General features: G+C 45.1%; 1 protein-coding gene across 6 annotated transcripts in view; it reads left to right on the top strand.

Annotated features, from left to right (window-relative positions):
* Nucleotides 1-16,550, top strand: part of RAB3GAP1 (RAB3 GTPase activating protein catalytic subunit 1) — a 673,051-nt gene that overhangs the window by 414,164 nt on the left and 242,337 nt on the right. For all 6 annotated transcript variants that reach the window (XM_085645769.1, XM_085645771.1, XM_085645770.1 and 3 more), the window contains one exon: nt 5,488-5,660. In XM_085645769.1, the coding sequence (XP_085501895.1) occupies nt 5,488-5,660 (173 nt within the window). The remainder of the gene's footprint in view (nt 1-5,487; nt 5,661-16,550) is intronic.

Below are 16,550 nucleotides of genomic sequence, written 5' to 3'. Positions count from 1 at the left end.
GGGCTAAAATACAGGCGGCTATGATCCAGGCGATTAGAGACCAGACTGGGGAGGAACACAGCGCAGATACACACACAGTGGAAGCCTTTCGATCCTTCTGTTGCACCCTATACACTGAACAGGACCTACCGACACTGGACCCTCTCTTATATTTGGACACCTGTGCGATTTCTCCTCTCCCTAAAACAACGGCGGAACTGCTTGATTCCGCCATTCGCATGGAGGAAGTGATCACAGCTATAGCCTGATTGAAACTCCGCAAGTCGCTGGGACCAAACAGCTTTTCAGCCCTCTTTTACAAATCCTTCTGTTGTGAGCTGGTTCCTTTTTGAACTAAACTGTTTAACTCTTTTCTGGAGACGGGGGGAGTAACACATTCCATGTCGGAGGCAGCTATTTCCTTTATCCTAAAGCCCTCCAAAGATCCAAGAGACTGTGGGTCCCACCGGCCCTTAACTCCACAATTTAGACACAAAGATCTTCACCAGTATCCTTGCGGCACGTTTAAATCCCCTAATGGCAGACTTAATTGACCCCGACCAAGCGGGTTTTATCCCGACAAGAGAAGGGGGGGTAGGGGGAACAACACGAAGCACCTCTTCCACCTCATGGACAGCGTACAGAGATAGGGTAGGCAGACTTTCTTCCTATCTATTGGCGCCGAAAAGGCATTCGACAGAGTAAGCTGAGCCTACCTGTTTGATACCCTTCACTGCTTTGGGTTTGGGGAGAACTACATAAGGTGGATCAAATGCATTTACAACGCGCCCAGGTTTTTCATGAGAGTAAATGGCACCAGACCAGCTACTTTCCCAATATCGCGGGGACACGGCAAGGCTGTCCTCTGTCCCCCCTTTTATTTGCGCTCTACATGGAGCCACTGGCCCAACGTATAAGAGATGATCTACGCATCGTAGGCCTGAAATTCGGGGCTGACGTTCACAAGATCAGTCTATATGCCGATGATGTGATTCTATCCCTCACCAATCCTCAAACAAGCTTGCCGGCTCTCCTTGAGGAGCTGCTCGCATTTGGGGAGGTATCTGGGTTTAAAGTCAACTTGGGCAAATCAAACATCCTGAACCTATTGATTCCCCCAGCTATTGTGGACGGTCTGCAGCAACAATTCTCGTTCCAGTGGACCCAGCAAGACATATCGTACCTTGGCATATGCCTTGCGCCGACCATTGCCCGGAGAGTAGTTCTAAACTATGCGACGTTATTAGAACACACGGCCAAAGCGCTGGACGCTTGTGCACGACTGCGATTGGCATGGTTTGGGAGGATTGCGGCAGTCAAAATGGCAGCTCTCCCTCGCATCCTTTATATAATTCAGACGATCCCTATGATGCCTCCACCAAGGGCGTTGGCTCAGTTGCAGACCCTTATCAATAAATTTGTATGGGGAGGAAAGAAGCCGCGCCTCTCGTTAACTCAAATGGTCCGTCCGTAGGATGAGGGAGGGGTGGGTCTTCCTTTGATTAGCAGCTACTACTAGGTGTCTTGCCTTCGCTACATTGTGGAATGGAACAGGCCCTTGTCCGGTAAGCACTGGAACTTTATGGACCAGACGGTAGCTGGAATTAACATATGGCGGGAGCTCTGGTTGCCACTCAAGCACAGGGCCTGGGGGCTATACTCCTCACTAGTCCCTTCCCCGACACTGAAGGTTTGGGATCTGGTGGCCATCAAAAAGGGCTGAACGACCTTCCCCTCACCTATGACTCCAATTGTAGATAATCTGGACTTTCCCCCATGGCAGGCCTCAGTGGTGTTCCAATGATGGAGAGAGGAAGGATACAAGAGAGTGGGATCTCTATTTGACACAGAAGGTCTGGCCCTGTTTTCTCAGCTTAGGCAGGACTACGATCTCCTAGCGACTAATGAATATGCATATCGCCAATTATATCACTGGGTCACTATGCCCTCTAATTACAATAGAATGTCCCGACCTCTTACCTCATTTGAAAAATCGCTGCTCCGCAAAAAAGATGACAGTCGCCTTATCTCTGAACTGTACGCTGTGCTTATTGCGTGACCTGCTGAGCAGCGCACGAAGGTGCAAACTCGATGGGAGACGGAGCTGGGTAGGCCACTTTCTGCTAAAGAATGGGAGCATATACTCTACAGAGCACACCACACTGCGCACAACACTGCCGGGGCAGAATCAGCATTTAAAGTCTTCTCATACTGGTACTATACCCCAATGCAAATGCACTGCTGGAATATAAGTAAATCTAAGTTATGCTGTAGGGGGTGTGGGATGTCTGGTACCCTATCTCACTTGTTATTGCATTGTCCCAAACGTCTGAGCTACTGGACTGAGGTTCTTGATAACATTGATGAGGTGTTCGATACCGCCTTACCCCGGTCTCCGGAGTACACCCTCCTTGGACTGTCACACTCACGGGTCTTCCCATTACGATCTATGAGAGGTAGGCAAATGGCGCTAGCTTTGTTAGCAGCTAGGCAAGTTATTTTAGCTCAGTGGGGAACGAAGGCCATACCCGAGTTCACGATTGGTGTCATCGCCTGTAGCATATTTTGGCTATAGACCGCATGTCCCTAGTAGTGGACGGTCAGGGGGAGATCTACGTCGAATTGTGGGCTCCATTTTTGCACCTGCTGTCCAACGATATGAGAGAAATCACCTCCCCTAAATATCTGCAAATCCTTAAACTACTGCTACAGGATGCGCATGTCGCCGCACCACTGAATACAACCTGAGAGGGGCATGCCACCAACCTTTTCTGTTCGAGGGTCCTGGAGCTGATTTGGTAGAGTCGACTGGTGCAGAAGAGGGTGGGAGAGGGATAAGGGGGGCTTATGTTTGGGTATGTTCTCCTTGTTGTCTTTCCCTCTCCTTTTTCTCCTTTTATTATTAGTGTGTTTCTTTATAATGTTAAGTAAGAAGTCTCCGATAACTACGAAGAGCCGTTCCTGCTATAACGCTGCCGGCCTCAGGGTTGTTGGCATAAAAGCTGTATATTACTGATTGAGGGGCGCTCTGCCGGCCTGTGGATGTAAGCAGGAGGCTGTGTTTTTGCATTCTATAAAAATAAGAATTTTCATAGAGGTATCCCAGGTAGGGAGAGGTCTTGCTTGGCTATTGCATTAAAAACATTGGTACCCGTAAATCTGAAGGATCACTAAAGGATCAATAAACACATCAAGTGGGATCCCGTCTGGGCCTGTGGCCTTGCCCCTACTACTTTCCTTCAGTTCTCTCTTCACTTCCTCCAATTGGAAGTGTTTACCTGTTGTAAGGGGATTCCTGCTCATTATCAGAAGGATCTGGCCCCAAACACTGGGTACAATTAATACTGAAAATGTGTTCCACCCATGTATCTTCTTGGATATGAACCTCTAGAGTGGGGTCAGAAGAACGCTGCGTTATCTTTTTGTATGCTAGCCATCTGAAGTGCCTCCCACTCTTCCTCCCTTATCTTTGTTTTCCTTACTGTGAGCAACTCCTTATAACGAGCTCATGCATTTTGTATATCTTTCACCACTGTGGGCTTGATGTGCTAGACCGTATGAAGGTCTGAAAGGGCTCTAGTGCATTTTATGTCAACCAAACCCTGAGTATGGGCCCTGGATGGACAATTATCCCGCTACACTTACTGTTTAATGCTAGCCTTTAAATCAAAGAAAGCGATTTTGCGAAGTCTGGTCTGCCCCTGAATCTAGACAGATGGCCACCTCAGTCTTGGTTTCAAGCAAGTTAGAGACAAGAACAGTGTACGTTTAAAATGCAAGCATAAAGTGAATGAGTGATGGGAGAGGAAGCTGTGTTCTGGGAGCAGAAGTGTGCGGTAACTGCATTCTTTTATAGTGCTTTTTAAAGAGATGTGCCTTAAACCTTTCCTAATTTGAAACAGAGTTGGGACAGTTCTGATGGGTACTGGAATGTTGTTTCAGACCCTGGATGCTTAGGTTGAAAAGGCTGCTCTTTTTTTTGTTCCCTTTTTTACACTTCTTAGCTTCCATTATGATGTTGTCCTGAATATGGGTGTGCTGAGTGCCAGCAGAGATAGTGATCTTGTCTGCAGGGTAAGCGTAGGTGCTGTTGTGATGGCTTTGTAAATGATGCAGATGGCTTTGAAGAACATGTGGGCCGGCAAAGGCAGCCAATTTGAGTTACATCATGAAGAGGATGAGGTGATCATATTTCTTCAGGCTCTGAACGAGACATGCTGCAGCATGTAGTATGCCCTTAAGGGTGGGTGCAATGTTGAGTCTCAGAGGCCATGGAGCAAGGGTTTACCGCCATCTAAATATGAGAGTATGAGGGCTTGAATAGCAGTTATAAAGTTGCTTTCTGAAACAAATAGTTTCAATTTTATTTTCTAGAAGAGATACCTGGTACCAGGCTGTCTTTGTTTTTTGTTTGTTGAGAAGAGTCTTCTGAATTACACAGATGGTTCAGAAGAAAACTTTTTAAAGATAGCCAACGAGACATCACTACAACTGATATCTGTAACTATGTACATTTGTTTACATTTGTGGGCTGTTAGTCAACTAATTGCCTGATTTGAAATTATCACCTTCACTCTACAAGACAATTTGTTATAGGACAAAGGTAACAAATGTGACACAGCTGATTTTATAAACGCTGACATCCTATGAGTGTCACTTGCAGGTGTTTTTAGGTTGTTAATCTAGAACATTTGTAGATCTGGCTGCAGAAATAAAAGCTTTACTGCATTGTGCTCGCTATGGATTGCATTTTTATTTCTCTGCTTTGTTTCCATGACATTCCTCCCTCGTCAACAGAACTTAACAACTTTCTCTCTTGCAGTCACAGTGTTGCCTACCAATAAATCTCATTCTGCAGACCGACTGAATCATCACTCAGTGTGGCCATATACTGTCACTTATTTTCAAATGCTTACTGGTGGAATTCGAAATTTATTTTATGATGCTTCTCTTAAAAGATTAGCATTTGTATTTTTATATCACTTTATAATGCCTTTCTGCAGTTTCTAAGTGCTGCAAATAACAGGGATTACAATTGCCTAATTTAAGGGTACTCAAATTACTGACCTTGGAAGGATGGAAGGCTCATTTCTAACTTGTGACCTGTAGCTCACTGGCTATCTCCGCTGCGAACATTTAACTCTCTAAGCTGTTATATAGACTACAGTTATGTTTTTTCTGTGTACTCGATCCCTTTTCTTCCTTTTAATAGAATAACTTCTTGTGAAGGACAGTCATTCTTTGGAATGACTATTACAACTCCATGTGTCTGCTGCTATTTGTTTGCAACCCCATCCTTACTCCGTGGAGAATGCAATGCAGTTTTCCTCTCTATTTTCAGCAGACTAAATAAACCCTAATTTCCATCTGACCCTGAGGATTAAGGTCTAGAACCTGAGCCACACTCTGTGTTCAGTCTAGTGCTGTTTCTTCATGTTTTAAATAGAAAAAGGATTTTTTTTATTATTGCATACCTTATCATCTTTTTATGTTTTTGTTCTTATTTAGACTCTCTACACTCACTTCAAATCTGCACCTTCGGATAGCTTGACATACAAACTCGCTTCCTGCCTCTGTATGGTCAATTTCTATCTTGGTGGAGTCAAAGGAGTAGCACACCTCTGGCAAGAGTTTGTATTGGAGATGCGCTACCGATGGGAAAATAATTTCCTGATTCCCGGGTAAGAATTTAGAACCACTTCAATTAATTTTTGTGCAGTTTGAACATCAGTATAATGTTGCAAGAAGATCTTGGTGGGCCCCAAAGGGTTACATTTCCATAGTCCAGCCTGGAAATCACTAGGGATTGAACAGCTGACTTGAAATCATCTGGAGGGAGGAAGGGTTTGATTTTCCCTTAGATGCTCAATTGGTAGTTAGCTCCTCTGGTCGCTGAGCTAACGTGATCCTGCATGTTCAAGTTCTTGTCAAGCGTTATTCCCAGTGATATTGTGGAATCAATGACATGTGGAATGCAATTGAGGGCTGTTAAATGTTTGATCCATTCATCATTGTCTAGTGATTGTTCTTTTTTGAGGGGGGATGTACAATTAAAAGGAATTCAGTTTTGAAAATATTTAGTTTGAGATGGTTGCAGGTCAGCCAATTGTGAGTTTTTTTTTAGATTTAAGTTGAGGGACCTTATATCTTCCAGGGAGGTGATTTTGAGTGTCATCGGCATACATGTGATAATTGATGTATGATGTTTTCAGAATTTCAGTTAACGGCTCCATGAACAGGTTAAAGAAAGTGTGTGACAGCGAGGAACCATGCGGTACCCCTAATGAGACGGGTGTGGAGTTGGACAGGGAATGATTAATCGTTATTCTTTGGGACCTATTGTGGAGGAAGGAGGCGAGTCAGTTTAGGAAGGGACCAAAAAGCCCCATCCTGTGTTCTAGTACATCAAGGAGGCTCTCATGTTTGACTGTATTAATTGCTGATGAGTGGTCGAGGAGGATTAGAAGGCAAGGTTCGTTTTGATCAAGTATTTGTAACACGTCATCAACTTGTGAGTAATGGCTGATTCAGTGATCACATAATAATCTTTATTTAGATATAACACAGATATCTTTAAAAGAATTTACAAAATTCACATTAAAAACCAACTGTTTTAAAATACACTGACTATAAAAGTGCAACATACTTATTAAAAGCAAGGCAGTGTTCTCTGAAATACGATTTGATGAATTAACCTGTCAGATTGCAGAGTGTGATAATCATTTCATTTCATCTTCCCTAAAATTTTTATTAGCAAGGCCTCTTTTGCACCAAATTACGATATACTTGCTAAATAAAAATTATTAAACCCAGGTTTAAATCTGTATTTTCGGGGTTCAGGGCCATGATAATGGCTTGCCTTCATGTCCGAGCGCCCAGCCTATTCCACTCTAATTTGTGTTTGCACCTGCGTTGAGAATTAAAGGCTGGGCAGAGACAAACCACATGTAGCAGAGTTTCGGCTGTCTTGCCACACCCTCTACAGGTTACATTTTCCGACGTGCGTCGCCAGGGGGGCAAATCTTGCAAGAAACGCCAGTCACCCATTCTGATTGCCATAAAACTATGTTTTAGATACAATGAATAGGTGCAAGATAGGTAAGAGGCAGGGGCTAGCCGTCTGTATGAATTTACAAGGGCCCAAGCATGACTACGTTTGGTAAGAAGTGCCTTATCCATTATGAGAGAGCTCATTCTCACACATTTTTTTATGCTAGTCTTAAATATTGCCCGACTAGGGTTAAGGGCCCATAGCTCACTCACCGACATTTGGTGGATATGGTCCTTGAAAAGACAACCAAAAGTACCTCCAGGGTTTTTCTGGGTGATTTCTAACCAGACCAAGGATTCTAGTGTGCCTAAGTCCGCTTGCCTCAGTTTATGGCAGAGGTTTAGATATGAACCGATGTTAGAAACATCATAATTCAGTATCCCTAGCTCTAGTCTTACCTGGGCTGCTTCAGTGCTGTGTCCCTGACTGAAGCCAGATTGGAGTTGGTCTAAGAGTTGGATTGCTTGATGTGATTGCATAGCTGGGGATGGACTCATTTCTCAAGGAGCTCTGAAAGAGTCAGGATGCTGGAGATAGGGCGGAAGTTATTTAGATCAGTGTGGTCTGCCGTGGGTTTTCAAAGAATGGGGGTCTGGTATAGTGCCTTGAAGTAGTGAAGCATTTACTATTTTGTTCCAGAGTTGGAGCAGTGAGGTTTTAATCTCAATGAAGAGATTCGAGGGTAGCAGATCCCTGAAGTGGTTTGAGAGTTTGAGTTGACAGGCTTTTTAATATGATAGTTTCATTCAGTTTCATCAAAGGTTTTGAATGATACCACAAGTGTGTTCAGGACGCTCAGGCCACACAGGCAGGTTGGGGTTGATGTGTAAAAGCACTGGTAGGAGATCCAAAGCAGTCCATAAGTTGTTTTCAATCTTTTCTGTCTTATTGAGGAAGAAGGTGGAAAGTTCTTTGCAGTTAGGTTGCAGATTATACCCAAAGTAGAGGGTTGGGTTGTCTGCTAGATTGCAATTTGACAAGTTCAAACTATTTTTTGGGTCTGTTCCTGCGTTCCTAAGGAAGACTGCTTTTGAGCTACGTATGCGTTTGTTGTAAATACTTCTCGGAGATCTCAGGTGTTTGAGGTGTTCGATAGAGGTGCAGAATCTCCATGACCATTCAGCCAATCTTAGATTGCATCTTTCAGCATTTAGGCTACCATTGTACCAAGGTTTGGAGCCTTTGGTGGACACTCTTTTTAGTTGGAGGGGTGCAATAGCATCTAGGATGGTTGTCCTAGAATTATTGTAATGATCAGCAAGGAGCTGGACTTCGGACATGTCCTCGGTTAGTATGTAATTGCTGATAGATGTCCGTTCATTCAGATTTATGTTTCGAGTGCTCCTTATCCAGTGTCTGTTTTTTTTTTTTTTATTTGAGCTTTTTTTGAGGGAAGTGATTCAGTGATGAGGAAAGTGATGCAGTGGTGATCTGTCCAGTCATATGGGACAATATATTCAAGTTTAGTGGAACTGGCCTTAGAGATGATTAGATCCAGGGTCGCTCCCAGGTTCTGGGTAGTGCTGTCGCAGATTTACATAAGGTTTAGGTCAGCTAGGAAGTTTTTAGGCTGATCACTGCTTGTCGTGTACGTAATTCCAGTAGACGTTGAGGGCACCAAGGAAGATCTGGGCGCAGTGTAGACCGGAGTTGGTCGTAATGATTTTCATAATATGTTCAATGAATGGGATGTTATCTCCTGGAGGGTGGTAAAACGTGTACTATTTGCACATAGGTCTATCTTTACTCAAAATATTGATGCCTAGACGTTCACACGAGGTGAGAGTGTCATTTTGTGTTTTCTTCACATAGGGATTGTTGCGATGAATAAATGGGATGCCACCTCCAGGTCTGTTCAGTTTATCTAATCTGATGATGTCGTAGCTAGGCGGTACTAGAATGTCCAGAGTCTGAGTGAAGGAGTCATTTAGCCATGTTTCAGTCAGGACTATGAGGTCAAGATCATGTGTAAGGATGAGGTCAGCAATATCCGGCGTGTGTTTAGATGTCGATACGCAATTGAGTAACATACATTTCAGGTGGGGTGTTTTGACATCCAAGGAAGCCTGAGTGATGGGAATTTGCTTGAGGTTGGAATTGTTAAAAGCTCTTGGATTCGGCCTAGGTTCTCTGTGTGGATTCATCTGAATTGTTTGTATTTGACCCAAGTTGTCTGCGGTATCGTAGTGTATAGATATGCATGAGAGGAGGAGGAAGTAGGTATTGTTTTCCGATAATTAATCTTTCAACCTGATGGGACAGGTGAAGGCGCTGGGATAGGGAATTGTTCTCCAGGTCGAGTGGCGCAATGATTCTGTTGCTGAGATCCCATTGGATTGGGGGGTGGCATCTGTCTCACATGCTTGTGGAAGGGAGTGGCTATTAAACTTTGTATGTCAGCCTTAAGCTGATGAAGATCTGGAGGAATCCCAATGAGTTGTGAGTCAAGTATGGGTTGGGAACAGATGCTCTATGTGGGGCAAGGAGAAAGGGGTCTCCAGCGACTAGTTTTAGGGAGAGGCTGAGTAGGGAGAACCAGGAGACTGGAGGGAGGAATAGAGCTGGAGTCCTGATAGAGGTGTGGGGGTGTGTGGCCCATGAACTGGTTGAATGGGAGTGCAGAGGAGAGAAGGGCCATGTTATTGGTCAATTTAGGGGGTTCTGAGTTTACAAGTGTAATGATTTGTTCCAAAGGGAGTATCCCAGACGTGTCGGTGATTACAGCGGGGGTATGTTCAGAAGTCAGGGGCAGAGATGAGTTGAAGGGATTAGTGACCAGGCAGTGTGTTTCAGATGCCACTCATCTAGAGGTGTGTAGAGGGCTCAGACTATTGTGATAATAAAAGCAGGTTGAATCAGGCTCGAGGGGTAGTGGTCATGAATGCTGTTGGATAAGCTGAACACGGTGGATGATGATAGGGGTGGAGCAATATAAGTAGTGGGGAAAGGGGAGGAAACAGCAAGAGGTGTCTAAGGGCTGTCTGGAGGGCATGTCAGATCAAGAGGGAAGAGATGGGGCAAATAATGGAGTGGCTGGAGGAAAGTTTCAGGTCAATTCCCTACCATCTGAAATCAAAATAATCCCTTCACCTGCATCTTTAAAAAAACAAGCGAAAAGGCTATTGATGAACAAATTCTTGCTCTAGCTCCCAGGATCTTAAATCTCCGATAATGCACACTGTCCGCACTGGTAACCTATCTCCCAACACTGGCTGTTCTGTTGGACTAGAGGGAGTTCTTCACTCTGCCTGGTTACTGCTGCTTCTTGTACAGTTATTGAGATTGGTATTGTTTATTACCTGCCTTACCTGTTTCTCTCACCCTTATCATTTAAAAGTCGTTATGTTGGATTCTTGGAAGCTCTTCACCCCTGCATGGGCTCTACTACTTCCTGTACTGTTATTGTGATTATTACTGTTTATTATTGTCCGACTTACCTGTCTCATTTGTAAAGCGTTACCCTTTTGGGTCTTGTTCGTGCTATATAAAACTAATTTTAAAATTGTTTTAAAAAAACAAGCTAGGATATCCCCCAAGGTTTATTATTACAGCTACCATTTTCAAGGGGTCTGTCTGTATGAACCCTGGATGGCTCGTGGTACATGTCCTAAACGCTGCTGTGGTATGATGCTTATATCGTCTCTTTGAGCACATCCTCTCCTTGTAAAGAAAAGTAGGTGTCTTATTAATTTAAGATACACATTATTATTATTATTTTTAATTGAGAGGTTTATATAGCGCATACATGGCACATTGGGGATCAGAGGGCTGTACAATACACATAAAATGTTTCTTTGTACATACGTTTTAACAAATCTCAGAGGTCACTGTCCAATTTCACCCAGTATGGTAATAGGGGTTTAAAGATTGTATGTTTTGTGAGGGGTGGGCGGTATACACTCCAGTGCTGTCTCGGTTACTTGTAGTTCCCCATATTTGCCAGTTGTTCGGTTGGTTGGAATTGTGGGGCCTCTTGATAGTGAGGTGGAGTTTTGTTTATCCTTCCTTCCTTCCAGGCAACAGGCCAGTACTATTATGTGTGGTAGTCCTAGCGAGTTTGGTGCCTAGTGTTGGTAGGCTTATTCCCTCATGATACCAAGGTGTCTTTCTAGAAGTAAGGATTTTACACTTTTCTTGAAATCGGAATAGATTTTCAAGTGGAAAGAAGTTCCATATCCTTGGTGCATTTCCCGTGAATGACCTTGTGTATGATCTATTATTTTTTTTTACTTTGACAGTTCCAGGAGCAGTGACTGTCTGCTCCTGAGTGTGCGTTTTTTTTCTTGATGTGGTCTGTATTGTTAAAAAGGATTTGCAGTGTATTTTGGTCCACAGCCTTGTGTGATGCAGGCTGTTTTGAGGTTGCATATTGCTTCACTTAGTAGCCATTTGAGTCTTGCAAGAGTAGGTGTGATGTGGTCAGAGCATTTCCTTCCTAAATTGAGCCTGCCTGCTGCATTTAGTTTTGCTTTTATAGGGGCTAGGTTGGATTTTGTTGTACTAGTGAGGGTTGATGAAGGAAGCTGGATACTTATATGTATATATATATATATATATATATATCTGGTGCATCAAAATGAGGTATACTGTGCAGAGCTCAGACAACCTTTACTGGTTTACAGATGTTAAAATAATGATCCCAAATGCTCTCTTTTGTGGAAGTGTGTGTGAGCAGTTTAGGCTTATCAGAGGTTAGTGTTAAGCATTTATTGCACACACACACACACACACACACACACACACACAGTGAGTAAGTGAAACACGCACTCCATAGAGAAATCAGACACCAATTTTATAAAAATGACACAGATTCTTATATAAATTTAGACGCCAAGATCATCGTAATCGAGTAAGTACTTTTTAAGATAATAATTTTTCAGGAATGCGCTGCATTGGATCATTAAAGTGCCATTTTTATCCTATTGGGGGAAAACAGATACTGTATTCGGTCACTTAGCAACGACTTCCAGGGCTGTTCTTCAGGACATCTGCCACGTTTAAGTCAATGGGAAACAGTTCTGTTGAAAAGAGACTGCAAGCAGGGACTGGAGGGGCCAGTCTGGGAGAACCCACAAGGGGACTCGAGTCTTGAGGGTCTTGGGCATGCAATGACACAGCTAGTCTTCTCAAACTTGGGCTTGTGGTCTTGTGTGCACTGGTGCTTTGCCCGGCTGGGTCATGTGGCTGTAGACTTTTGCGCATCTCTGTTCCTGCAGGAAGAGACTGCAGGTGGCCACTGGGGGACCACTCTGGCTAAACCCAAGGGTGGGCTCAGCTCCTACGGGTCTCAGGACCACGCTGGCACCGCCACTCCCTCTGACTCGAGCTGCAGAGTGCGGGTGCTGGGGAACTTTGAGGCATCCGGTTCCGGCCAGTCAGAGGCTTACTATGGGTCTTGGGGGACATGGTGAAGAGGGGAAACAGGGCAGCAGGGCCATTCTCTGTGCTGGCCCAGTGAATCCTGACCTCCCTCTACAGTTGGTCTTGCTTGGTGCTGCTGTTGGAGTCCGGACTAGACCACCATCAAGCCTTGGTGGCTGCAGCTGTTCCAGTAGACCAAGGGTATTGGTGCTGGGAGGCTCCTGGAAGACCTGGCATCTCCAAATTCAAAAAGGTAACTTATCTGACTTCATGCAGCATGAAGACCTCCTTCTGTCGTGCTGATCCTTTTGGTGAGCCCAATGGCTGGCGACACGGTGGACCGGCAGATGCTTTGCGGTGTCTGCAGATGCAAGGGAGAAGCTCCTCTACTCCAAGGCAGATCTTTCCCGGTTGTTGTGGGGCTAGGCAGTCCTCCAAGGGTTTTGCGGAAGATGAGCAGCATTGACGAAGTCGGTCCAGCGATGGTCGAAGTGCAAGCAGCCTAGCAGGGTTTTGTGCCAATCTTTGGTGCAGGTCTTCAGTTGTCGCTCTCTTCGGTCCTTCTTTCTTCCTCGGTTCCCAGTAGTTGAATCTGATTTCCTGGTGTCCGGGGGCCACCTAAATACTCGGTTTAGAGGCTATAAGGGGAGTGAAGGGTAGTAACTAATGGGCTATTTACCCCTGGGTTCACTGCATCCCCTAGAGGAGCGCTTTCTTTGGGGAGTGGGCGTCACCCTGTCCCAGAGTTCCTAATTCCACCACACACAAAATAGTGGAATTCCTATTTTCATATTTACTTCAGGCTGCCCACCCTAGAGGTATGTCCAGCCTGGCAGTGCAACACACCTCCTGCATAGCTAATTTTCCACCTGTCTTGGTGCCAAATGGGCCTCAGGGCAGGGGGTGGCATCCACCAGATCTGGGGGAAGCTGGGCTCGTATATTAAAGGCGGTGTGCTCTTTGAATCTCCCTGCATTGACATCTTAATTTACTAGCCATTCTGTTTGGAGAAGGTGTAAACACCTCCTGCCAGAGAAGGCATTGTTTCTAACCTCTGTGAGTGGGGCTCTCACCTCATAGGGGGTCAGAAACCAGTCTGTGGTGGCAGGCTGGACAGGAACCAGTCTGCCAGCGCACTTGAGGACTAGTAGGTTTCAAGTGGTACCTCTATGGTACCCTCTGGGTGCAGGTATTGATGAACCCAACACTGGAATCAGTGTGGGTTTATTAATATGATGTGTTTGATACCAAACACCATAGGTTTCCGTGAAGCCATTATGTAGCTGGGAAACTCTTATTGACTAGTGCCCAGTACATACCTTAAGATGGCTTCCCTGCTCACTTGTAATATCCAGCAGTGGAGCTAGACATTACAGGGGCATATCTGTTCATGCAGATAAGTCCTCACGTGCTATAATGCACCTTGCCTTGGGGCTCCAAGGCCTGCTTTATGGGAGACTTACATATAGCCCATGGAGTGTCTTCACATGGCACACAGGAGTGTGTCATGTTTCCCAACATGGTTTGTACCGTATCATGCAGTCTGCAATGGCAGTCTGTGTGGAATTTGTGTTTGGGTCCCTTAGGGTGGCATAAGATATGCTGCATCCCTTTTGGACTCTTTATTACCCAAGCCCTAGGAATCTCCGGTAACATTTACTAGGGACTTACAGGGGTACTAAAGTCCTTTGCCAATTGTAGAACAGTCAGTCATTGCTTTGTTTTAAGGAAGGAGCAGTGGCACCGAGGTCTGATTAGCAGTTCTCAGTGTACAGTGAGTGGTAAATCCGCATCTAGAAGATACAAAGAAGGCCAAAAGTGGAGGGGACAACTGTAAAAATAAGCCCAGTTTCCTACAGTCTCGTTCCTGTAGTCTAGTCTGGGTATCGCCATATCCTGGATCACCGGTCTTTGAGGTATGAAGGGTTTGATATTTTTTTTATGCATTTTTCAGATGGCACTTCTTGCTGTGATATTTGTGGGTAGTCCTGTTCAAATGTTTGTCTAGTGTGATCCCTAATGATTTGGTGTGTTTTGGCAGTTAATTGCGTCCAGTTGTGAAATCCATTTTTGTATCTGAGAATTGATGTTTTTATGGGCGGTGAGTAGAAATTCAATCTTTTGGTGGTTAAATTTTAGGTGATTTGTATGTATTTTTTATTTATTCTTGTTAGCGAAAAAGAAAACATGGTTAACACAGCATGACGTTATTTGGTACATACAAGTCCGTATCACAGAGGTCTTACATTCATGTTCGTACATAGATTATACAGTATAGTATTAGTACAGCGAACATCCAACAACAGATTCATTGCTTGTCGCCTTAACATATTTTGCTTTCCGCCCACCTCCTTGTCGTAAAGTCACCCCTGCGCTGATCAAGTATTATCTATACACTGTGGCATTAGTAAATTCAGCATCTTGTGTGGTACAAAGGGTTCCCAGAAATCCTTAGGTCTAGAGGCCTGCTGTATTTCTTCTGCGTATGTTTCCAGTGTCTCTTTGCAATAAGTCATATCGGATATCCAATCTTTGTATCTTGGTGGGCGTTTACTACCCCATCGTAATGCGACCCGGCGTTTAGCTAGTAATAATGCCACAGCCAGGAGCTTTCGTCTTCTAGCCAGTCTAAGCTTGTAGACTCCCAACAAACAGACTAGTGGAGCATTTGGTATCTGCTCAGATAGCATGGCCGCAAGAGTACTAATAACTTCCTGCCAGTATGGTTGGAGCTGAGAGCATGCCCATGCCATGTGTAGAAAGACTGCATTTGGTGCCCCGCATCTGTGGCACTTATCGTCTGGTCTAAGTCCGTATTTATGTAGTTTTGCTGGAGTGTAATATGTTTGATGTAGAAACTTAAAATGAATAATGCGCAAATTGTAATTTGAAGTTAGCAACTGCATTTGTGTACAACTCTAGTCCGACTGCCTTCCGACTGCCTTCCGACTGCCTTCTCCAACCTCTGGAGCAATATATTCTGGCCTTGACTCTGTTCCCCGTGTGATGCATTATACAGGCGGGTTACCAAGCGTTGGTGTGTGGGTGCTGATAGCGGGATTTGCAGTGCATTTAGCTGTGGTGGTTCATTCGGAAAAGATGAATATAGTTCCCTGACTGCCATATGTAGCCACCGGTACGCACAAATCTTCAGTGGTGTGCAATGTGCACTGAGGGACGGGTCATTGTGTGGAACTATTCGGTTATGCGGAAAAATATTGCTCGTAGTACGTAGGCCCATTTCCCCCAGTAAAGTTAGCATATTCTTCTCTTGTGTGACTGTGGTTCGTGGATGGTGAGCAATGGGCATCGCCAAAGCATATATTGGGTTTCTGTGCACGCTGTGCTAACGTGTACCATGCTCGTGATGTGCAAGTTACAGAGTGTATTTTATTCCTCAGGGTGTGTCTCTTCGGGTCAGATATGTAAGTGATTAATGGAGACGGTAAAGCGCACTCATGTTTTACAGCAATGTGCGGTATGTGTGCATGTGGATGTAGCCAGTAATGGGCATGTTGTGCTTGAGCGCAATAAAAATATAGTTGGCGATCTGGTGCTCCTAAAACATTCCATCCAACTCTCTCCTGCTTCCCGGCCCATGTTAGTCGCTGCATAGCTGAGCGCAATTTAGAAAACAGCGCTTGTGTGAGCCAGATCAGGATGTTCATAAATGAGTATAAAAATCTTGGCAAGAGGGGAGGAGCCTAGCGCGCAACCAAGATGGCCGCGTAGGTGCGAGGCTCCCGAGGACCTCCGCAACCTCCCACGACTATCCTGAATTTATCCTGTCTCGGATGAGGGGAATGTGTTGGTGAGCCTGAGCTGAGGTGGCACCCGTTTCCCGTTGTCAAATCGGACCTCGTACACCGGAGTGAGCACCGATTGAAGTCTGCGGCCTTCTCCTCGCCAGACCCCGGATTTGCGCTGAGGGGTGACCCAGTGACAAAGTGAACAACAGCGGCGGGCCGGGCCTGGCGAGTCGCGCACCCCGCGTTTTCACTTTCGCTTTCGCACCCCCTTGCAATCACTGCAGGGTTGGGTCGCGGGGCTCTTTGTGTCTCGCTGGGAGACTTGGCCTGCCCGCCGGCTGTGACCCACCCCACCGATCGGGGGTGGCCCCCCCCCGGAGCTTGTGGCCCTGATTGCCTGCCCTTCACGA

This window comes from Triturus cristatus, chromosome 3_1, assembly GCF_964204655.1.
Source record: "Triturus cristatus chromosome 3_1, aTriCri1.1, whole genome shotgun sequence".
Taxonomy (NCBI): domain Eukaryota; kingdom Metazoa; phylum Chordata; class Amphibia; order Caudata; family Salamandridae; genus Triturus; species Triturus cristatus.
This window is presented reverse-complemented; position numbering and strand designations above follow the sequence as displayed.